Source organism: Protopterus annectens, chromosome 1.part1, assembly GCF_019279795.1.
Source record: "Protopterus annectens isolate FY-2018-M chromosome 1.part1, PAN1.0, whole genome shotgun sequence".
Lineage (NCBI taxonomy): Eukaryota > Metazoa > Chordata > Ceratodontiformes > Protopteridae > Protopterus > Protopterus annectens.
In genome coordinates, this window is record NC_056726.1 from 118459631 (window position 1) to 118484173 (window position 24543).

The following is a 24543-nucleotide window of genomic DNA, read 5'->3' on the forward strand; positions in this document are numbered from 1 at the left end:
GGGGCCTCTGAGTACCCCAAGTTCTATGGGGAAAAAGTATATCCTAGTGGTAGTAGATTATGCCTCACAAGGAGTCTGTTGTGGCATATGTCCTAAACTTCAGGACAAGGCTCAGGGAACTCATGGGTTTGGCCCAGGAGAACCTGGCAGAAGCCCAATAACAGAAAAAAGGTATGCTATGACAGGAATGCTCAAGCTAGAGAGTATGCTGTAGGGCAGCAGGTAATGGTTCTTATTCCTGTCAGACACAACAAGCTGCAAGCAGCTTGAGAGGGATCCTACACAGTGGTAAGAAAGGTAAGTGATGTTAACTACATGGTGGAACTGCTAGGCAGGAGGCAGGGGCACAAGTCGTACCATGTTAACATGATGAAACCTTACCATGATAGGGAGGTCCTTGTGCTGAGTATTTGTAGTGGCTTGCAGGAGGAGTCTGAGGGAGATCTGTTAACTGATCTCCTCAGTGAGGCTCAGACAGACACCTCAGTGGAAGGGGTAGCAATGTCCCAGCAGCTATCTTCTACCCAGGTTCGTGAAATCTGAGCAGTGTTACAGGAGTTTGGGGATGTGTTCACTGGGAATCCAGGGTGCACCCACCTGGTGCAGCACCAGATGGATATAGAACTCCAAAGGCCTATTAGGTGGGCCCTTGTAGTGTGTCTGAAAGAGTCAAACAGACTCTGAGGGAGGAGATGCAGGAAATGTTGGAACTAGGGGTAATTCAAGAGTCCAACAGTCCCTGAGCCTCCCCAGTGGTGTTGGTGTCAAAGAAGGATGGGAGCACCAGGTTCTGTGTGGACTATGGGAAATTAAATAGTCACACAGAGTCAGATGCTTACCCTATGCCTAAGACAGATGAAATCCTAGAGCAGCTGGGTGAGGCTAAGTATCTTACAACCATTGATCTTACCAAGGGTTATTGACAGATGCCCTTGACTCCCAGTACTAGAGAGAAGTCAGGCTTTGTGATTCCTTTTGGCTTGTATGAGTTCACAAAGATGCCCTTTGGGATGAAAAATGCCCCAGCAACTTTCCAGAGGCTGGTAGATCATGTCCTAGAAGGAGCAGGAGGGTTTGCTCTTGCTTAGCTAGATGATATTGCCATCTACAGCCATTTCTGGCAAGAGCACCTTCAACATGTCAGGGAGGTACTGGGCAGACTACAGAGGACTGGGTTGACCATTAAACCCAGCAAATGTCAGGTGGGTGTAGCAGAGGTCTCCTACCTGGGACATAGAGTGGGGAGTGGTAAGATCAGGCCAGAACCTGCCAAAGTGGAAGCCATTCAGGCATGGCCTGCACAGGTTACTAAAAAGCAGGGGAGGGCATTTTTAGAGAGAGCAGGGTACTACAGAAAGTTCGTCCCCAGTTATAGTACCATAGCTGCTCCCCTCACACACCTGACAAGGAAGAACAGACCAGATAAGGTAGTGTGGGCCACAGCATGTGAGCAGGCATTCCAGAAGCTTAAAGAAGCTTTGGAAGGACCTACTGTGTTAGCCAGTCCAGATTACAGTAAAGAATTTGTTGTGCAGTTGGATGCTTCAAACCATGGGGTGGGAGCTGTACTTAGCTAGATTTCCTCAGAGGAAGAAAAGCACCCAGTGGTTTATCTCAGTCATAGGCTGCAACCCAGAGAGAAATGCTATGCAGCTGCAGAAAAGGAATGTCTAGCCATATTGTTGGCACTGCAGAAACTTCAGCCTTATCTGTATGGAGGAAAATTCACTGTAGTTACAGAACACAAACCCTTAACATGGTTTCATAGAGCCAGCCAGCAAACTGGCAAGTTGCTAAGATGAAGCCTAGGGTTGCAAGCATATGATATGTCTATGCAGCACCGCTGTGGGATTAGCAATGCCAATGCAGATGGGCTCTCAAGACAGAGAATGGAGTAAGGTATACTCAAATAGACCTAACCCTCTCAAGCAACATTTCTCAAGGGTCACTTGAAAAACTAGCTTGAGTTCTCCAGGGGATATATGAAGACCGCCAGCCTGTCTAGATAGGATTTTGTAGATAATTCTGCCATTTGTAAATATTAATGTAAGCCACATGCTTGTTCTCTTAAATGTAAGAAAATTATGGTAAATGTTGAACTTCAAAAATGTAACCACATTGCACTCTGCTGGAGGAAAGCTGATAAGTCAAGTATTGTAGAATTGTTTGATCTCAAAATTCGGAGTCGAGATGTCTGAATGAAGGAATTCTTCCTATTGTTTTGAGACCAGAGTTAATGGCTAAAATTTACATGTATAATGTCTTTTATTGCTTTGGCTTCCTGACCAGCTGCAAGATCAAAAGGGCTGTTACACTCTGAGTTTCTGTTAGCCTGGGAAACAGAGAATAATGATGTAATCTGAATTGAGTCAGTGGTACTGTGTTATCAATTTAAGAACAGAGAGAGAGAGAGAATCTGAGCATTTTGCATTTGTTTTCAGAACTAACAACATCACCAGCACTGCCTTGCTCTATACGTAAGTTTATTTTAGAAATGTGTTTGCTCTTAGATATAGATAGGAAATAGGAAGTCTAGTCTAGCTGTTTTCTGTATTGATGTCAGAACTTTTCTACTGCATTATTTTAAGCATTTCTTTGTGATCTCTAAACTCTTGACTAGCACTGTGTAGAAAGAAGTATTGTCTTGTGTTCTTATTATTTATTATTAAATAGTTTAAAACTTTCAACTGTGGCTGTTTTATGTAGAGAAAATTTAAGCTCTAGAGTACATTGCATGTATATAGTGATACTGTCCAAGCCACTCCAAGTACGCCTTGCTGTTCGTCACACTTACCATTTGGATAATAATATTGCACAGTAATAACTGGACACCCTTTGATAAGGGCCTTATTAGTGGTTGGTGGCAAGTGGTACTACCGTATAGGCTGGGCAGAAGGGGCATAGCTGGAGAACCTGTGCCAGCCTTCCTCAGGAGTGTCTGTGTGTTTGTATATAACTTATATCTCAAAGTGTGTGTGTCAGCTACTTGGGCAGGGACATGAAGCACTGGTTGGACAGAGAGGGTGCTGGGGGCTTTAGCTTGACAACTAGGCTGAGATTTTGACCCTATAGCTGTGCCAGTGGGTAGTCTTATTGGGGATCTGGAGAGAAAGGGAGAAACCAGCCCCAGACTGACTGTGATCTCTGTATACGCTTATGGGAAATTGTACCTTACTGTGTGTGTACTTGTTATCCTTCCCAATGTGGATGCTCCTCACTGGTGTTACTGCTGAGGACTGATGTTCCTTGATTGCTGGGCTAGTTCACGGGTGTCATATATACATTTTATAAAACCCCAAAAGACTTCATGTAAGCCAAGGGAAGAATGAGAAACCCTTTCATATAATGTGTATACTGTTTGACACAATCTTTTATCGTGTCAAATAAAACATAAAACATTTCAGGACTTTTAGTGGATTTATCAAAATCTCCATATTTATGAGATCCAGGTCTGAAATACAATTTTATCTCAATAGTTTTATGCAATTCCTCCTTCCCCAGTTTGATATCCTCAACTACTGAGTCATCTCCTTGTACATGCAACTGCTGGATTTCTCTCAGTCTTTCCAATTTATTCCGGCAAAATTCCTGTTTGCTTTTATTTTACATTAATATTTTTCTAGATTCAGTCTGTTTCATTAAATGCATCTGACCAGTTGAAAAACCTCACAGGAGGGGTGATTAGGAGCTTCCAAACAATTGTCCATTTGTTCCTTAAACCACACATTTTGAAATAACCATTACCACAAACGAAGTGTTAAAATGCCATTTCCTGAAGACCAGTCTGTAATTTACCTGCACTCTTATAATTAGTGCTATGTGATCAGACAGTGTAATGGGGAGAGTCTCTAAACTATTGACTAAATGAAGGTATCCTCTTATAATCAGTATTTTATCCAGTCTAAAATATCCACAGTACATGAAGAAATAGCAGGTTGACCAGCTACATCTTCCTTTGCTTGTGCATGCAGAATCCCCAAAACTCATATTTTACTAAAGGCTTTCCCTGATTGGGTCACCCTAAACAATCTGGGTTTTGAATGTAAGTCTTTATTTTCAGAAGCCAAATTTATTTATTTATTTAACATTTGGTAACTGGAAAAGTCTGACTGGGCCAAAAGCTCATTTTCATTTGCAGCCCGGGGAGAAAAGCTCCACAATAGAAAAACATCATACAATATAATAAATACATAGGATTTACAATTAATGTAAAATTTACATGTATGAGCAAGACATCAAACTGAATATGCATTTACATTTAGCATAAGCAAATTTCCAAAACAAGGTCAAGACAAGCAGCTGTTATACAGGGAAGGCAGAGAAATAAGGAGTAAGTAAGCATATGTATGTCTGTGTGTGTGTGTGTGTGTGTGTGTGTGTGTGTGTGTGTGTGTGTGTGTGTGTGTGTGTGTGTGTGTGTGTATATATATATATATATATATATATATATACGTGATGAAGTTCACATGCTTATTTTGCTAAAAAATTATAGTGAATAAAATAAATTGTATTATATTGACTAGTTTGTCCTTAGTTTTGACCCACTGAAAGAGTTTCATGGGGTATGTAGAAGGAAGCTTAAATGGAAATTAGTCTTCGCAATTCTCCATTTATAAACCTGACCACAAAAACGTAAAGTGTAAAAAAAAAAAAAAAAAAAATCAAGGACAGGAGGAGCCCAAACTGCAATACCATTTACTCAATAAGTTAAGCACTTTTGTCAGTAGTGCACCATGACTTCATCAGAACAGGTTCAGGTTCTGATGGAGTCATGGTGTACTACTGACGAAAGTGCTTAACTTATCAGATAAATGGTATTACAGTTCAGGTTCTGCCTGTCCTTCTTTTTTTATTTTTATTCTCCATTTTTGTATATCTATAGTCTGGCTTCTGTAGGTTCCCCTGTGTATTGTAAGCCAGTCATCTTTGGTATATCAGTGACACACTTTTTTCTCTAGACTCTTCAAAACAAAAAAACAAATAAACAAACAGATAAACACACAAATATCCATGAAAATTCCTTTCTACATCTTGATATTTTTAAACTTTCATTTTCTGGTAAATGTGTCTTTTGAAGGCAGTCTTGGAGATGACTTTTCAATGTAGTAATATATCTTAGAATAATCATATGAGGTAATTAAGCCACTGGCATTCTAGGAAATTAAACAGAACACTCAATTGTAACTTAGTTGTCCTAGTGCCTCTAAACCCTATGAAGTTTTCATTCAAGGTCCATCTGTAAAATTCCAAAAGTACCTCTACCATACCCATTTGTTTGATACCATTCCCCAAGAACATCAGACTCTTTCCTTTCTCCCTTACTTAAACAGTCATAAACATTTACAGTTTTTTCAACTTTTCCCCATAAATATTGAAGCAGAAAATTAGAATGGAATTTATCACCTTGAACCTTATTCCTGATAGCATCCTTCAATATTCATTTACCAACAATTACTTGTACACTTAACTATCCTTTATCCTGATGCCAAATATAACCACATTAGATAGTCAATGCAACAATATATCGAAGTGCAGAGCATGTAACCTAAACAGACTGTAAATTGTTTGTAAATCCACTATGTACATAATTTATTGCCAAATAACTTTTTACCTGCTAAAGAATCTGTGCATCAACGCAACACATCCACTTCTTGTAATAAATAATCTCTTACCCCAAACTGATTTTTATTGAATACATACAATGTTGCAAACTGAAATGATATAAGTAAGAACATATACAAAATTATTGTATCCTTTCATTTACCATACTGTCAAAAAGAAAAATGTCCACATGGCTTGTGTAGAGCTGTTTCATGGAAGGTACTTCTACAGACTGGAATGACACAGTATGATTACCTAAAAAATATAGCAGTCATTATACACAAATGACTTCCTTGGTCCCTTATTTGTCAGTTCACTGACTTTATTACATCTGTGGGGAATGCTTGAATACAAAGCATCGACATTTAACATTTCTAACTAACACTTACAATTTCTCTTCAAACTAATTTCCATTTGATTAAAAAGGAACCCCCTCTTCTATATGGCTTTGGCACAGGTACTCAGTAATAGCAAGATGTACCTCACCCTATGTTCCTGCAGTAATCTTTATCTATTTTGACAAATAGTCCCCAGCTTACAATCAAACAAACAAACAGCAAATAAAAGGCATGTAAATAAATCGTCCATCTCCATTGATCTTCCCCACAACATTTTAGCTTACCTTAAACCTTCAGTCTCAGTCTTATCCTCCAGTGCATCCTTGTTATCTCCCCAAACCAACTCATGAGCAGCCTGCCAGTTGAACTAAATCTGTCTGCACCGTGCTCCTTTGCAATAAAGGGATTGGATGTAGCACTTTCCCTTCCTATCCAACCATACTTTTTGTGGTGTCTTGACATCCACCTCCTGCACTGTAGGTTTCAGTGTCCAGGCTTCAACTACTTGCCCAGCATCATTTAGCTCCAAAAGGTTATTTGGCTCCCAAAAGCTATCAACCCAGATGGAAAACAACTTGAGAATTACCAAATAAATCAACTCCAAGTGGAGTTTATGGGACTAGCCATAGTATATTTATTTGAACAAGTCTACTTTTTCAATATCTGGTCTCTTTGCTGTAACATATGCTCATAGAAAACCTAGATTTCTTTGAAAAAAGTCTATATATGCACTGGTAGCTGCACTCAAAGAAATAAAAATAGAAGAGATGTCTACATTGGTTGAAATACTGGCATGTGGTATCAGTGGAAAGTGCCTTACTAATATTCTTTTCATGGTCATTCTCTAAAATGAGTCCTGAATGACAAATGGCTTCAATCCTGTCAGCAGCAAGCCATTCCACACTATCGGCCTTTGAATCGTCTGTACTATCCACCTCCGAGTCTACTTCCACACATGAAATCAGTCGACTTTAGCAGTGAAAATCTTTACTGTCTAGATCAGTCAATATAAGTTTTCACATCAGTGAAATGTCTGTTGCATCCTGTACTTGTTCCAGAGCTACAAGTAAAGCAACACACAAAAAGCTAGTTTACATCTTCTATGTAAATAGTTCTGTGCATCTCCTATGTAAATAGTTCTGTGCATCTCCTAAATAAATAGTTCACCACATCTCCTATGTAAATAGTTCACTGCATCTCCTATGTAAATAGTTCACTGCATCTCCTATGTAAATAGATCACTGCATCTCCTATGTAAATAGATCACTGCATCGCCTATGTAAATAGATCACCGCATCTCCTATGTAAATAGATCACTGCATCTCCTATGTAAATAGTTCACCGCATCTCCTATGTAAATAGATCACTGCATCTCCTATGTAAATAGATCACTGCATCTCCTATGTAAATAGATCACTGCATCTCCTATGTAAATAGTTCACTGCATCTCCTATGTAAATAGATCACTGCATCTCCTATGTAAATAGATCACTGCATCTCCTATGTAAATAGTTCACTGCATCTCCTATGTAAATAGATCACTGCATCTCCTATGTAAATAGTTCACCGCATCTCCTATGTAAATAGTTCACTGCATCTCCTATGTAAATGGTTCTCTGCATCTCCTATGTAAATACTTCTCTGCATCTCCTATGTAAATGTTTTGAGAATTTCCATACTAGCCTGACCATACATCCTCCTGATAGTGCAAGCAACACCATGGGCCTCCCATCTCCCATAAAAATGAGACTTAGGCTCAAAGGCCTCTACTTTGTCAATGACACAAAATAAATAAAGGCAAACTGTTCAAGTTTCTGTTGATATCCTCCATACATTCACATGAAGGGAGGTAACATTTAATTCATTGATGCATTTTATGATCATGCCCAAAGTCATTGTTGCATCTGTTTTATTAGGGTATTCATCATATTGGTATTAGAATAGCATTCAGTTTACATGACTTTGTATGACTAAATGGATGCTATAGCAAGATAAACAACATGATCTGTCTAGACATTTACTAACACATGGGCAGGTTACATAAGGGCCAAGTCTCTGTACATTTCATCACAAAGAAGACAAAGCTGTACTTTCTCACAAGTGCTGCATTCATATCCTTTGCTTAGCAACATGTTATCTTCAGAATCAGTGCTTTAATGTTTTTCCTGTTGCAAAGGTCATTAGTGTATTTATGTTGTTACCCTAAATTATTCTAGCTTGACACACAGGTATTGTTATGCATGTAGAATGTGATGTATGGTAAGGTGGTTCACACAGCCTATCTAGATCTTGCCAAGGCTTTCAACACCATCCCCCACTCTGGAATTATAGATAAACTCACTAAACTAGGTATAAATCCCTATGTCACAAGATGGGTTGCCAACTGGCTCACTGACAGAACCCACACTGTGAAAGTAGCAGACTCCAAATCCGACTTCAGACCAGTGACAAGTGGAGTACCACAGGGTTCAGTCCTGGGTCCTCTCCTGTTTGGCATCTACTTATCTGAAGTACAGGCTAACACAGAAGGTCTTTGGCTAATGAAGTTCGCAGATGACTGCAAACTAGGAGCCATAATCGAAACTCCTAACGATGTGGACATCCTACAAAAGGGCCTCACTGAGACAGATGCCTGGTGTCAAAGCCATGGCCTCAAGCTCAGTGCCAAAAAGTGCATTGTCATCCCCTTTGGTAAAAATTCTGTACCCATGAACCACAACATAGGCGGTAGTATACTTAACACCAAAAGTGTGATAAGAGACCTTGGGACACAGGTGGACAGTAGTCTCTCCTTTGGTAATCACATCACCACAGTAGTCAGGAAATCCTTCTACATGGCACACCTCATCACAAAAGGTTTCTCATCCAGGAAAAAAGAGGTCATTGTTCCCCTCTACTCATCATTCATTAGACCCATTATAGAGTACAACGCCCCTTTTGGTATGTACCTCACAAGACATCTACAACAACTGGAAAGGCCACAGAAATACCTCACAAAGAGGATTACTGGACTCAAACAGATGCCCTATGCAGACTGTCTAAAAAAACTCCAGCCTTACTCTGTCGTATATTGCCTACTCAGAGGTGATCTCTGCCTAACATACAAAGCTATGTCAAACCCAGAGCTGCTGGACATGCTCCACTTAAAGAAATCCCAGTCCCTCTGAGCTACACGCTCTAGGGACCTAAACCTTGTCACCACAATAAACAGAACATGCCGGAGGGATAGATTCCTGTCCCAGAGACTTCCCATACTCTGGAATAAACTACCTATCTGTGTCAAACAGAGCTCCTCATTAGCACTCTTCAAGAAGAATCTTGATGATTGGATGGGAAAAAGGAAATTCACCCCAGGGATCACCTCTGTAGCTCTGCTCAACAGTGGCACAGGAAAATAATTTTCTTGGGTGGCAAAAGCCAGGGTACCTTTTTGGCTGGACTTGTATAGGCCCCAGGGCTGATAGCCTAGTACCTACCGATGAACCGATGAACCTATTAACCTATGAATCAATACAAGTAAAACAAGCTGTTAAGCCTGTTTTATTGATTTTGTATTGTCCAAAAAATCAGGTGGTGTAGCCATACTCCACTCTAATAGCCTCTACTTATCGCCTTCCCCACAGCCATCCCTGACTTCCTCCCAGCTGAACTCATCATCATTAACTGTCACCTTAATGCCCACAAGAAATTGGATATAGCTTCCATCTACATCCCTCCCAGGAATAATTTTTCCATCTTAGAGAATATCCTAAACTGGTTCTCCCACAATATACCCTATGAAACCATTATCTTGGCAGATGTCAACATAGACTGGTCCAAACTTAAAACTGACTCTCCACATCTCAGTATCAACCTACATGGTTTCCATCAACTGATATTTTCCCCTACCCGTCACCGTAAAAACTCATCTACCAGCTCCATAATAGACTGGATAATCACTAACTCCCCTCACCACTACCACAACCCCACTACCTTACCAGATTGCCTTAGTGACCACCTTCCTACCTCTGTCCTAAGATACACTGCCCAACCTCACAAACCCCACCTTTACAGGGATTATCCTAAACTCTCTAACTTTAATATATCCCAATTCAACTCCATTCTGTCTAGTACCAACTAGCACATCCTTAGACAAATCCCTCTCGATGATGCTGTCAACATGTTTAATAGCATTTTCCTGAATACCCTAAACTTCCTTGCTCCATCTAGGAAAATGAGAATAAAATCCAATCATGCTCCCTGGCTATCCAAAGAAACCGGGTCCCTTATGCATACAAGAGATAGTACTTGGAAAGCCTGGATTAAAACTAAGAAACTACCTGTACTACACAAATATAAACACCTCTGAAATCTTACAAAAAAAAACAAACAAAAAACAACAAAATGTCCTTCTATAACTCAGCTCAGCTCAATAGTAAATCAAACCCTCGAAAGTTCTGGTCAACGCTAAACAAAATTCTTTCTCCTGGCTGCCCATCAACACCCTGCCCTTATCCTAACACATCCCCTCTAGAAACCACTACTCTCCTCAATAAACACGTTATTGGCACCACCAAACAATCCTATCTACTAATTCTAACACTTCTTCTCTGCCTAACCCTCCGAGCAATAATCTATACTCTTTACACCCAGTCCCTACTTCCCACATCAGATCTCTTCTTCATAAGCTTAAACCCTGCTCTCCCTGCACTGATAACCTACCTCCTACCTTCCTCAAACTTGCTGCTGACTCAGTAGCCTATCCAGTATCTATCTTAATCAATAGATCAATTCAGGAATTCACTGTCCCTACCCTATGGAAATCCTTTTTCACTATTCCCCTGCATAAAGGTGGAAACTCTACAGACCCTTCTAACTACCATCCAGTAGCCATCCTATCCCTCCTCTCTAAGATCCTAGAAAAATGTATACACACACAGCTTCTCAACCATCTCCTCCAAAACAACCTGCTCACTTCTACTCAGCATGGTTTCTGTCCTAACCATAGCACAACCGCAGCTCTCTTATCCTTAACAAATACTATTGCTAAGTCCCTAGATAACAACAAGCACGTATCTTGTCTCTTCCTTGACTTTTCCAAAGCCTTCAATACTGTCTCCCATTCTTTATTGCTACCCAAACTTGCAAATCTAAATTTATCTTCTTCCTCCCTTGTCTGGTTCTCTAGTTACTTATGCTGCAGGCAGAAATCTGTCAAATGGCTTTCCTCTGCTTCGCCATTTATACCTGTCCGTACCAGTGTACCACAAGGGTCCATCCTGGGTTCCATCCTATTCAACGTCTTTATCAATGATCTCTACACATCTTGCAAAGATTCCTCTCTCATCCAATATGCGGACGACTCAACCCTCATATCCACCTCTGACAATATCTCTGAACTTCACACTCTAACTCAACATGCATTTATATCCACTGAACAGTGGCTGTCCAGCAATCTACTCATTCTCAACCCCAAAAAGACTAAACTCTTACTGTTTCTTCCCAGTCTCTCACTCACCACAAATCCACCTTTGCTATTACATCCTCTAACAAGACTATAATCCAACCCGAAGCTCACACTAAACTCCTTGGAGTCATAATTGATGATGAACTCAAATTCAATCTTCACTTGCTCCAATGTATAAAAAAGACACACCAGAAACTAGGTTTACTGTATGGCAATAAAAAAATTCTCACCGCAGATGCTAGACTCTCCCTTGCACAAGCCCTGTTCCTCCCATCCCTTCTATATGCTGCCCCAGTGCTCACTAACATCCAAACTACAACCTTGAACTAACTCCAACAAACCTACCATAAAATAGCTAGGTTTGTCACAAACTTTCCTTACAATTCACATCACTGCCTTGCCCTAAAATCACTCTAGTGGCTTGGACTCCCCTAACTTCTACTACAATCTCAACTTCAGATGCTACACTGTAGTCTTCATAAGCCTTCATCCTGTCCTTCTCTCTCTTCATTCATCTCTACCTGTAGCCCACCTCCGACTCTCCGTACCTCTAACCAGCAGCTACTGCACATTTACCACCCAAAAAAAAAAAAAACTGTAGGCAAACACCTATATAAACATTCCATTTCCCAAGTGTGGAACAAACTTCCTTTAGATAAATGTTCCATCATCAGCCCATCAAACTTTAAAGAAAAACTCAAAATTCATCTACTTAACTTTAAAACTTGCCCTTGCCAAGGCCCAACCTGAGTGCCACTCTACTGTACCTCTCTTTCTCCCTCCCCTTTGCATCCACGTACTTCTTTGCTATGGTCATACACTAAAGATAAACTCTTCTTGTATATATGTAAATATATTTGTTTCACTGAAAAAAAAATTATGGTCTGTATGCATTGCTATTCTATTGTTTAACTCTTTTGTATAACAGACTGCTGTTACATTTTTTTGATTGTAAAGTCGTGACTTTTTCTCTAATTCTGTTCTATGTATTGTAGCTTTTCTCCTCAGGTCTCCACCGAAAATGGGCCACAAGCCCAGTTGGACTAACCCGGCTAACAAATGTGAATAAAATAAATAAAATATAAAATAAAATGCAACTAAATGATGAAGCATCTAGATATGGTCTTAAGCAACTGAATGAAACATCTATATAATCATCTGCTTCAATAAAGAATCTTATCACATGACTTTTTAGCCTGCATGTTCTTAAAATCACTGTCAGACCAAAAACATTAAAAAAGGTATTGTTAAAAATCCATTTATAACAGTTACAAAAAATTCTTATAGTTACAACAAAAATTGTTTGCTCAGCTGTCAGGAGCAGAACCAGGTAGTAGTAAAAGTCATTACACAAGGGCATCGATACCAACTTGCTGGAATCCAAGGATATTCAGCTTAATTATTTTGATATTGCAACAAGGTAGACATACAACAGGCATACCTCTCAACTGTCAGATTTTCACAGAATGTTCAGATTTTTGCCTCATATTTTTTGGTCTATTCCTCATATAATTTGTGGATTTCTGGCAAACCACCGAGGATTGAGGTCACTAAATAATGACATACACTTGAGTTTCAGGCTTCATATTCTTCAGAGCTGCATTCTATCACAAATCAAGTTATTCTAGAAACTTTCTAAGATTATAAGAGCAATATTTAAAATCTGTCCCTATTTTTGGGCCTTTGCCCCCCCCCCATTACTTTGTCCAGATTTCTTGCACTAAGAGTTTGGGAAGTTTGCATGCAGGCTGTATAGAGTACCCATTCCTTCACATTCCTTACTTTTTCTGTGCATGTGTTCTTTTCAGGGATTGACTTCTTTTTGTAACCTCCACTATCTCTGCAATTAACTGGCCAAGATTTTACATCTCACATATTCTGTCTATGTTAATGAAGCTACTGAGTGGAAGTATACAAAAACCCTACCCAACATTGTTATGTAGAAATTGAAAATAATAACTAATGCTAAAGCTGTAGAAACTTAACAAACAGAAGTACATCATGGGCAAGGATGATGTGTTAATGAAACTATAACACAATAATCTACTTCTTTTCAAACTGTGTATATTTTTATTTATTTGAAAAATCTTGATGAGTGGATGGGAAATAGGAAATACACCCTGGGGATCACTTCTGTGTCTCTGCTGGACAGTGGCACAGGAAAATAACTTTCTTGGGTGGCGTAAGCTAATGAACCTTGCTGGCTAGGCTTACGTAGGCCCTTGGGCCGATAGCCTAGTACCTACCTATAAACCAGGTAAGCAAACTAGTTTGTTTTAATACCAAACCAAGCCATAATAACATGGCTAAATACAACATATTTATTTGTTGATTATCTTTTGCTGACCAGGTTAGTCCCACTAGGCCAGTGCTCGCTTTTCTGGGGGGACTTGAGGTAGTATTTATACTACTATGGGAAATTTGGCCAGGATGTTGGGGAATTTCTCGACTCTTTTTAATAGATACCATGGGATCTTTTGCATACCCCTGAGCTATACTGATTTCTTAACGCCAAATCTAAATACAAAGTTTCAAGGTCCCTACAAAGAACATTCATTTTCCAATGTGAAGCATATTTATTGTTTCCACAAACTGCTTCTGCATTTCTGAGAAATATTTTACAGTCTATAAACTCTTGTTCTATCTAATAGCATTCTAACAGTGTTTTGTTTTTAGCTGTATACGTATCTAAAAATAAGAAAGGGACATGTATACATATTAACAGACACCCACTTCAGCGTCTAATGACTTGGTTTTGGCAAACAACTACCTTGTTATTGTCTGAGTGGATGTACAGTCTGCCATTTTTGACCATTCTTTCAACTTCACATGTATATGAACCAGTGACATAGCTATTATAAAAATACATAACTAAATAAAAAAGGAATACAGAACTGTAATTAAAAATAAAAGCACAAGATGAAAACAAATGTATTAATCATTCAGAAGAGCCATGGAGTTTTCATGCATGTTATACTGAAGCTGACGTGCATGCCACTCATACTGGATATTGTATACCTTAGAGTGAGGTGCCTGTCTGCATGGCATTCCTAGACATGATAGATGCATCAGTATTTGGGGTACATATGGGTGATTCATGCAGTTTACTCTAGAAGGGTATCAGCTTCAGTATAGTGCTGCTATTTCTGGCTTTTTTCAGTGTTCAGAGTCTTCACAGAGGTGTTATCTGTGGTTGCTGAAGCCTTGTAGAAAACAACCCTTCATGTGGTTGTTTTTCCTGAATAACTGGCTCTTCCTAGTCTCATTTAGGGAATGGCTAGAAACTGGCCTGTTGTTGGCAATTCCATAGTTATAGTCTGATCATAAATCAGATAAAGTTATCTCTAATGTCTGCTCAGTGGAAGGCATTTAATGGAAAAGTGTTGGCCACTGTCTTGTGATGGTTATTTCTATCACTGCAGAGCACCCAGGCGGTCATGACTTTTGGTCAAAAATGACTCAAAATGAGGTTCATGCTCTCTGCACCTTCCTGATTTAATAACTGCCTTGACCTTCATCATGTTGGATACACACCTGAGGATGAAGTTGTTATAATGGTCTGTGAGGTGTTACTGGTTTCAGAACAACCAGATGCTTATGAACATGCTTCAGGTGACAGACCTTTGCCACAAGGCCATGGCACAAAGGACAGATTCCACCACTATTTCAGGGGGATTTTTTTTTATGCAAGTAAGTGAAGAAGTTGCAGAGTCACAACTCTTACATATGAGTTTGTGAAATTCCCAGAGTAGTCTTGTTAATGTAATCTGCATTAGGCTATAGATAAAAAATTCTATGACATGTAAACCTACTGTCACTCCTGCCCACCTTTCCTTGCCAGTGTTTTACCTGGCTGTTAAAACAGTGTTTATTCTATGTCAGGTACCTGAGGACAACAGAGGAAAGTTCTTTCATCATAGACTGAGGTTTATTCTTCCATTTTTCAGTGAATGAAGTGACCAGTATCAATATATGACAGGAAGAGAGGAAGAAGATCATGTAAGTGCTGTGGTACTATCCAGCCATGATTATGTCTGAGCATTGACCAGTAGTAATACAATCGGCTATATATGTTACAAGGTAGAATACCACAAACTCTCAGAGTAGCAGCAACAATAGGGATGATGTTTATAACCTTGACTTCTATTGGTAAGACTGATTCCAGTAATTCACTTGTCACATTTTTAACCCAGACCAGTGTTAGATGACAAGCCCACTTCCTTTTTTTTGTGATGACTGTTTGTCAGTGCTGAATGCTGGGCTGTGCTTGAGCTGAATTTCAAAAATAGTGATAGAAAATATATGTTTCAGAAAATGATTCATTGCTGAACTTTTGGCAAATACTTATTTTTGCATTTAATTATATCAAAGTCCCTAGTTATTTTCTACTACTTGCAGTATTGTTTTGGTCATTTTGGTATTAGTTGACTTTATTCTAAAGAGATACTTTTATTATTTTAAAACAATTACCTTTGTCTTTGCTGAGTACAAAGTCCACTGGACAAAATACGTTGTTTTAATTGTTGCATATACAGCTGTAGCCAAAATTAAAGTAAAATGAGAACATTGGTCAGGAACTTGCAATACTGTCCCATGATGTTATCCATTTCTCTCTTGCATCCTTTTAGGAAAAGAAGCTGAAGATGTACAAAAGTCATCTGGAGAACATAGTACAGGAATACCAAAAAGTAAAGGACATGATTCCACCCTGCCTCGCATTGCTCTTTCAGCCTCAAACAGAAGCCACCAATCATCAGTTTCAACCAGGCCTGTCCACGTTGGCATGGAACAGTGTGAACATTGAGGCTTTTCTTCATCAGACCTATGTGGCAGTCACCAGGTACATGGAATCTAAACAGAATAACATACAATTAGTTTTATTTGACTTTGTATTTGGTGCTGAAAAGCTTTAGGAAAGATTTATTCATTAACATCATATTGCAGTAATCACAGCCTTACTTGAATTTGAATCAAATTATTTTAATATGTGGAAATGAGGCAATATTTATGATATTCACAGCCATTTCAGTGGTAGAACTTCCTAAAGAGTTTTAGTAATGTAATATCAGTGACACTTCCATCTCAGTAGTTAAAACTATATGGTAAGACAACAACTCTTAAGTGTTAATAACAGACATAATATGAAATGCACTGGACAGATAAGTAGTGAGTCCTACAGTGTTGCTATGAGAATGAATGATGCATACATAGCTACTGAACCAGTGGAATAATGAATAGTTAGGTAAAGGAGACTTTCTCCTACCAGAATATTTGTTTATATAATGAAAGAGAATATCACTTCTTGAGTCTTGAGCATTATCGGTCTAAAGTATAATGAGCAACACTTTATTACCTCTGGTTTTAGGTCATTCTGCTGGAATTGTAGTAGTTTCCCTTGGTACCTTACTCACTACAACATCTTATATTGTTCGGACAAATTTAATGAAGGGGAGCTCATTTTTCAAATAAAGTGTGCTCTCTCAGTTCTCTTTATCACACATACAAGTCACATACCCGTTTGCATTAAACAAATTAGTGTATGTGATTCTCAGTCATTATTTTTATTGTTTTTTTAAAGGAAGTGGCTAGCTGGTTCATTCATATTTCTTCATGTGTTCTGACTGGCTGGCTTTACTTTGAGAATCTTAGAAAGTGTTAAAGTATAAGTGAAATGCAGTCAAGATAACTTCTTGAGTGGCAGATGAATTTGTTGCCTTTAGTACATATAGAAAATAAGCAGACAGATGTGAAATAAATAAATCAATAGTGATATCAATGTAGGACACTTATTGCAGGATCAGTTCTCTAACTCAGAGGCCACCAAAGCTTGATGTGAGATATAAAACAAAATCATAAGAAGTCCCATTTGTACAGCTAGACCTAACTGATGGAAATTGTCTTGAGTAAGTGTCTGACAATGTGTCAAGGAAGTTTACATAGGTAAGTAGGCAAAGTGTCTCTGTGTTGAGGTAGTCTCCTTTCTTTTCACTAAATGATTAGCTAGTACCTGTATCAGCCATCAAACTTTGTTTTCTGCAATACCATGACAGTTGTGTGCAGCTACTAAACTTTTTTGTTGCAGCTTTTAAATGGAAGAGATGAGACTCGGTAATATAATACATTCTTTCTCACTGTTATAAATTTGTGTTAAGAATAAAATCATATAAAATTTTTGTTTTGATGTTTAGGGCAATGAAGTACAATATCAGTGAGACATAACTAAAAACACTGCTCCAGCTGTTGACTGATTGAGGGTCCACAGTTATATTTCCTCAAAGTTTTGCCATCAGCAGTTAAGGCAGTCTTAAGGTGTTACCATAGTATAAGTGGCAAACCTAAGTATAAAACACAAGCCTAATTTCCTCCTTTAAGTAAATAGTTAATCCAGACTTTTGTCTGGGGAAATTCAGTGTTAGTAAGTATTGATATGTATATTAAAGTCATATTTGTGGCATTTAATTAAATTTCTTTAGCAGAAAAAAATGTGAAGAAAGAAAAGTCAAAATAGCTACATAAAAAACATAAAATACCCAGAACTTAATCTTACATAAAGTCCAACATGTGTTTTGAAAGCATTTTAAACATATACTTTGTGAAGATAACAAAATTAACACTTTAATTAAATAATTAACCATTGTATATGTTTTAAACAGCTGGTGCTATTTATTTAATTTGATGCAATAATCCACTTATAAAAAATAGGAAATGCTGAAGAATTCATTTAAACCTGGTGATACATGCACATTTTGCCATATTCTGCTACTTAACTTCATTGTACAAATATTTATTTGTTCATTTCTTGGGTTAGTCCTATTGGCAATTATTGCATTTTCAGAAAAGACAGAGGGGGAGCCCTCAATTAAGGAAAAACAAAAATGTGCACATTACATGTGTATATGTGTATGTGTTTGTGCATGTGTCTGTGGCATGTCTGTGTGCAAGTTCATAAGTGAAAACTAGGCTAACTTATCTGAAGTGCCATTTTAAACCTAAGCTTATGGAAGTACCATTCAATATAAATAAACATATTCCTTTAATTAAATATGAAGCCAAAAGATATACCTCTGTACAGTTAGAAATATAGTGGTTGAATGCATATAAAATGAAAACTGCAGCGTAGCAATGCAGACCATTCCTAAATACAATTTCTTAAGCACATTTCTATCACAAGTCATATACATATGTTCATAAATGTCCTACACTAGTAACTGAAAGTATCTTATTCTACAATAATGTAAAACTAAGATATAGTTCTGTAAAGAAGGGACCAAATAATATTATAGGATTTGTGTGCGATAAAATGTATCAGAAGGTATTTGCAAAGGATCTTAAGCATTTCCCCTAATTGCTCCACCCATCTAGATTCACTCCCTCATCAGTTTTGACCATCTTGCTCTGATCTTTTTTACCTGCCTTGTAGCACCCATTAGCCCTACTATATAAAGGAATTGATTCAAAACAATTTAGATATGTAGGTACATCTAACACAGGTGGGGCTGTGTTAGAAGAAGTGGGTTGTCAGTAAACATGAGGCAGTTGCCACACTGCCCAGAAAATTGAGTTCTAGTAAGCCAGCTAAGATTGAAGGTAAAGTAGGTAAAATCAGTGCAAAATATTCAAAAGAGCGAAAGCTGAGGCCACACTGTCTATAAACAGCTTAGCTTCAATAATAAATGGGATCAATTTTGAGTGAGATTTTTTACCTGGGAATAGTTGCTTACCCTTGTAGTTAACTTGTGTTTTCAGTATTCTGGATCTATGGGATACAGTGTGAAGTAAATGAATTAATTAGTTTAAAGGGAGTGCCCTCATTAAAAGATGCTTATTGATGAGCCAATCAAAGGGGAGTGGGAGGCAACTATGTGGTCAGATTAACATAAAGTGTGGACAACTTGCGAACCGCTGGATTTAAGAAAACAACAGGAACGTGTGGAATACTGGAAAACACTTTTTTTCACACACAGCTGGCTATTCTATGGCAGAGGTTCTTTCAGTGAGGTTTCTCTTGAAAAGCTTAGGATGTTGTCTTTTCCTTTATAGCGCGTTCGTCATATTTCAAGGTGCATGGTGGCATCTAATGGAGGAAGAATAGCAATGCATTTTTATCCTTCTCCTTTTTCAGTTATTTGGACTGTTTTTTTTTTAAATAAAAAGCTTTATAATATTTTATTAAACTATAGATAAATTAAATAAATGTAATACATTCCTTAGTGAGATCATTGTAGGGATACCACAATCTACATTCATGGATTTTAATGGCTACATCTCTGCACATGGGTAATGATTCATCTATTAAAGGTCTGTAGATGTGCTTTGTGATTTCCCTGTGCTGATGCCACCAAGGTTAAAGTTTATGCTTTGGCCTCAGTGATGGGTTTGTAAGTTTAGTGAAAATTGTAAAACTTGTTCCACACAACCTGCAGCTGCAAACATTTTCCAGTTAAAAGGAAATGCAGTTTAGCACTTTCCGTACCATGTACCATGGTGCAAAGATATGGAAAATAACATGACCATTACACTTTAAATACAAGTAGAGTTCACAGGTAAATAAGTTTAAAATTCCATGAATCACTAAGAGATACAGCTTTATTCTCTCCAAACAAAAACATTTAATGCTTGAGCATACTGCACTAAAATCAAACAGTGCAATCAAATAAGAAATAATCCAGGAAACTATATAAGGAGAAAAGGAATTTATCCAAGAAACAATACAAGCATAATAAGACAAGAAATGTTCCTTTCCCATGTAAAATATGCAAAAGTTTCTCAGTTATTAGAATTATAAGGTCTATATCACATAATCGAAATTCCAAAATATCGAACACCATAAGCACGAACTTGGAATTTCGAAATGTGATAACTTCGAACACTCAGAATAGTGAATTTCTCCCCAGGGAAAAAATTTGCTGTTCCGAGAAACATACACACAACACAAGCACACCAAAATAATCCACACACATACACTTAACAAAACCCTACTTCTAACCCTACACTAAACTGTACATACATTCCTATCTATCCACTAACCTTAACCCACACCTTAACCCTAAGGTCCGTAACTGTCGCACACTTACCCTAAGGAGCTATACACAAACAAACTAAATAATAAACACACATACATTTAATAAAACCCTACTTCTAACCCTACACTAAACCGTACATACATTCCTATCTATCCACTAACCTTAACCCGCACCCTAACCTTAAGGTCCGTAACTATCGCGCACTTACCCTAAGAAACTATACATAAACAAACTAATTAATACACACACATACACTTAACAAAACCCTACTTCTAACCTTACACTAAACCATACATACATTCCTACCTATCCACTTACCTTAACCTGCACCCTTACCCTAAGGTCTGTAACTATTGCACCACAGTGGAGGAAATAGTGAAGCCACAGAGCGGCCCACCAAAATCTTGCCCTAGGTAAGAATATGATGTTCAGCGGCTTCGCTATTTTCAGCCTTCGATGTAGTGGGTTCGATATTATAACATTCGAAGTTTTACAACTTCGATGTTATAATATAGAAATTAATTATAATAGGATGGAGTAGTATATCTGGATTCAGTTGTTTTCAGAAGGTTAAACATCAGTGCTAATCCAACACCTCTTAAAATTGGGAGCAACTTCTTTTGTGATTGACATGTCAACTGTCTGTAAGAAAAATGTTGGGTTTGTTTGTAATGCAGCTCTTATACTGAGTTAAAGAACTGTCATGTTTAATGCTAGATTACTTGACTACTGAATTAAAATGCCACTGAGATTAGGTGGCAGATCCTGAGGAGTACATATGTTCCCACTAGTTTATTATGGTTGTCCAGAAGTCTTTGAAGTTGCAGATATTGTTTGTTTGTATATTGTTGTAACATTCTTTTGTTGTTTTTTTTTTTCCATACATGCAGACATACTACCACTTTAACATAGTAATAAGTGCTCTATGTTTCTTTAATGTTCTTGGGTTATTGTTGTTTTTGTGTTCTAATCAAGCTAAATCTCTTAGTTTATTGTCTTTGATAATTGATAAATAGAGAACGTTATCAAGGGAACTGAGCTATCTTTTATTCTCATTTGTCATTTGTCATAGATGAGTATATTTATTTACAATTTCAATGAGAAGCACGGGAAACAGGGTTAGAGTCTTGATCACATTACCTGCATTTTGTAAGTAATCTATTATTGTATTCCAATCTCTTTTGTATAGGTTTTAGTAATGCTATCTTTGATTGAAATGATGGGCCTTTATTTTTCCAGATAGTAAAGGTTGCTTCATGATCACTGAGATGGTTTGGAAGTGTTCCAGAAAGAGGAAAGTTTTCCAGAATGCTTTCTTAGAATTCGGTCATTTTTCTCTATGAGATTGTTTGGCAGATGTTGTAATTAGCTATGCAAGGATGAGTGACTTCATTTGAAAGCCAGCATTCTCAATGGTTTTTGATTCCAATGAATTTTGAAATCATGTGTAATAATATTTCAACATTGCATTTGTTATTGAACTAGTTGATTGTATGAAGGTGTAGTTCAGTTGCTGTGGATGGTTTTAAATACATACTACCAACATGTTGGTGCTTATTTTTACTGTTAGTAGTGTTTGTTATAATTGCATCACTTCCTGGTATGCAGGGTGGTTGAATGTTGTGTAGGTTAGGCATGATGATCTTACCATTATAATTACAATACCAGGTCTTTTTTTTTTGCTTTCAGCTAATACCATATATTATAAAATTGGGGGTTGAAAATTCAGGATCATGTATATATGGTTTGAGCTTTGTTTCAGATTATATGAATGTGTTAAACTTTAACTTTCTCTTACATGCTTTATATTTGGTTGTAGACACTTATATATATATATATATATATATATATATATATATATATATATTTTTTTTTTTTTTTTAAAACAGCTTTATTGAAAACATTAATATAATGAACAGATATTTTGAAAAAAATTGAATAAGTTGAATTTTTAAAGTACAATATTTAAAAATAAAAAATTAATACAGTAACTGTAGTAGCACAGAAAACTATATACAATAATGTTCACTATCTAACAACAAGCTCAATTAAGTTAATTTTGGCAGAAGAAAAATAAAAATAATGAATAAAAGATAAAAAAAGAAAGATTACCGCATAAGCAATCCTTCTTGGTCAGACTAGTAAGAGAAAATGTATGTTGTAGTCTGTGCCCGATAACACTGGCTATAAGTAATCCTTCTTGGTCAGACTAGTAAGAGAAAATGTATGTTGTAGTCTGTGCCTGAGACTAATTTGTATTCTATGAACATGTAATTACTTACTGTTAATGTGGAGCTTTTCTCCCCGGGCCTCCGCTGAAAATGCTAGACATGTTCTTATATCCATTAATGTTCACTATCTAACAACAAGCTCAATTAAGTAAAATAAAATAAATAAATAAATAAATAGTCATTTATCCAGTTCTTTAACTAATAATTCATGTATATTTTCCCATTTGTAATATAATTTTGTATTCCTTGTAGATTTAGATTGTATAGTTAACATTTCTAACTTAGATAATACCTTTAAACTCTTTAAATGAGAAAACCGATGAGGAATTCCAGTTTCTTGTAATTGTTTTCCTGGCAATGGACAGTATAGACCAGAGCAAAAAATATTTGTTTTGGTTTATACAGTTTATACAGTCTGGAACAGGTGTATTGAATAATACAAGCAATTTTGTAAGCATGAAATTGTCTAAAGACTGCCTGTAAAAAAGTGTTAACTTCTTCCCAAAATTTCTTCAATAGTACACAGTCATAAAATATATGATTCCAATCAGCGTTTGTTACTGCGTTATATCTCCAGCAAACAATATCTTGTTTAGTTATCTTATTCATTTTCTGAGGTGTGATGAAAGATTTATGTAAAAATCTCCACGTGAAGATTTTCCATTTAATGGAGGAAGTGGTTTTACTGGCTGACTGAAGTAAATTAACTTTGTCGTTTTCTGAGCAAACAAAACTATTGTTTACAGAAAATTAATTCCAATAGTTATCTGAATATACATCTAGATCTTGTTTAATTGCTCTATAAATATATGATATATTATTTTTTTAACTGGTAAAGTATTATAAGTATATAAAATCAAATATTGAATAAGTTTGGGTATTGAATTCTTAGCATTTGAGGGGATTAAAATTAGCTTATCTAGAATATATTTTCTAAACTCTTGCAAATCTGACCAAAGTAAAGTGTTAAGGTTATATTCATCTATAAGAGCATTAATAGATTTTGTCTCATTTTTATTTAGCATTTGATGCCAAAACATTAATTGCTTTTGTTTAAATATCAACATTTTAGAATTATATGCAGACAGAATTATCCCTTGTATATAGGCAATGGGAAAAATGAGGAACAACCAATTCTCAATAAACCTAAATATATAGTTTTTAAAGTCCTTTAGAATTAAAGTTACATATGTAGATTTAAAAATTTGAGTGGAATAATTGAAAAAGTACTCTCTCAAATTCCATATAAATGAATTATTTATTAACTGTGATAGATGATTATTATCTTTATTTTTAGTATTTTGGGATAAATTTAACATAAAATATTTCCATTTTGCAAAATGCTCTCCATCTATAAGATAAACAATTGTTTTAATAACTGTTGAAATTGAAAAAAGTTCTAGACTTGAAAAGATATACCTCCATTTTCCCAGCTATACATATGATAAGACAATGCAATTCTAGGCTTTATCGGATGCCACAAAAAGTTTTTTCATCAGTGTGTTAAATTATTTAATATAAGAGCCTGTAGGGGGAATAGAAATAGATTGCATTATGTATAAGATCTTTGGAAGCAAGATCATCTTTACAATGGAAAGTTTTTCATCCATTGTAAATAGAATCTTGCTCCACTTGCTTATTAGAGTCTCTATGGTTGTTACACTTTTACTGTAATTTAGGTGAAACATGTCTTTAATATTAGTTGCTATAATTATACCTAGATATGTTATTTGTTGAGATTGAGGTATATATTTTTATACTGATCTTGTATATTATAACTTTTGGAACCAGTTAGAATAATTTGTGTTTTAGAGTTATTAAAGTTAAGACCAGAACTTTTTTGAAATATATCCATATTTTTAAACAATTCTTGTAAGATGGGGTTAGTACCACCAAGACTGATT

At 36.8% G+C, this 24543-nt stretch overlaps 1 protein-coding gene across 1 annotated transcript in view; it reads left to right on the forward strand.

Annotated features, from left to right (window-relative positions):
• Positions 1-24543, forward strand: part of LOC122814238 (dynein axonemal heavy chain 5-like) — a 3525594-nt gene that overhangs the window by 837677 nt on the left and 2663374 nt on the right. The window contains exon 22 of the mRNA XM_044086840.1: positions 16014-16225. Coding sequence (XP_043942775.1) covers positions 16014-16225 — 212 coding nt within the window. The remainder of the gene's footprint in view (positions 1-16013; positions 16226-24543) is intronic.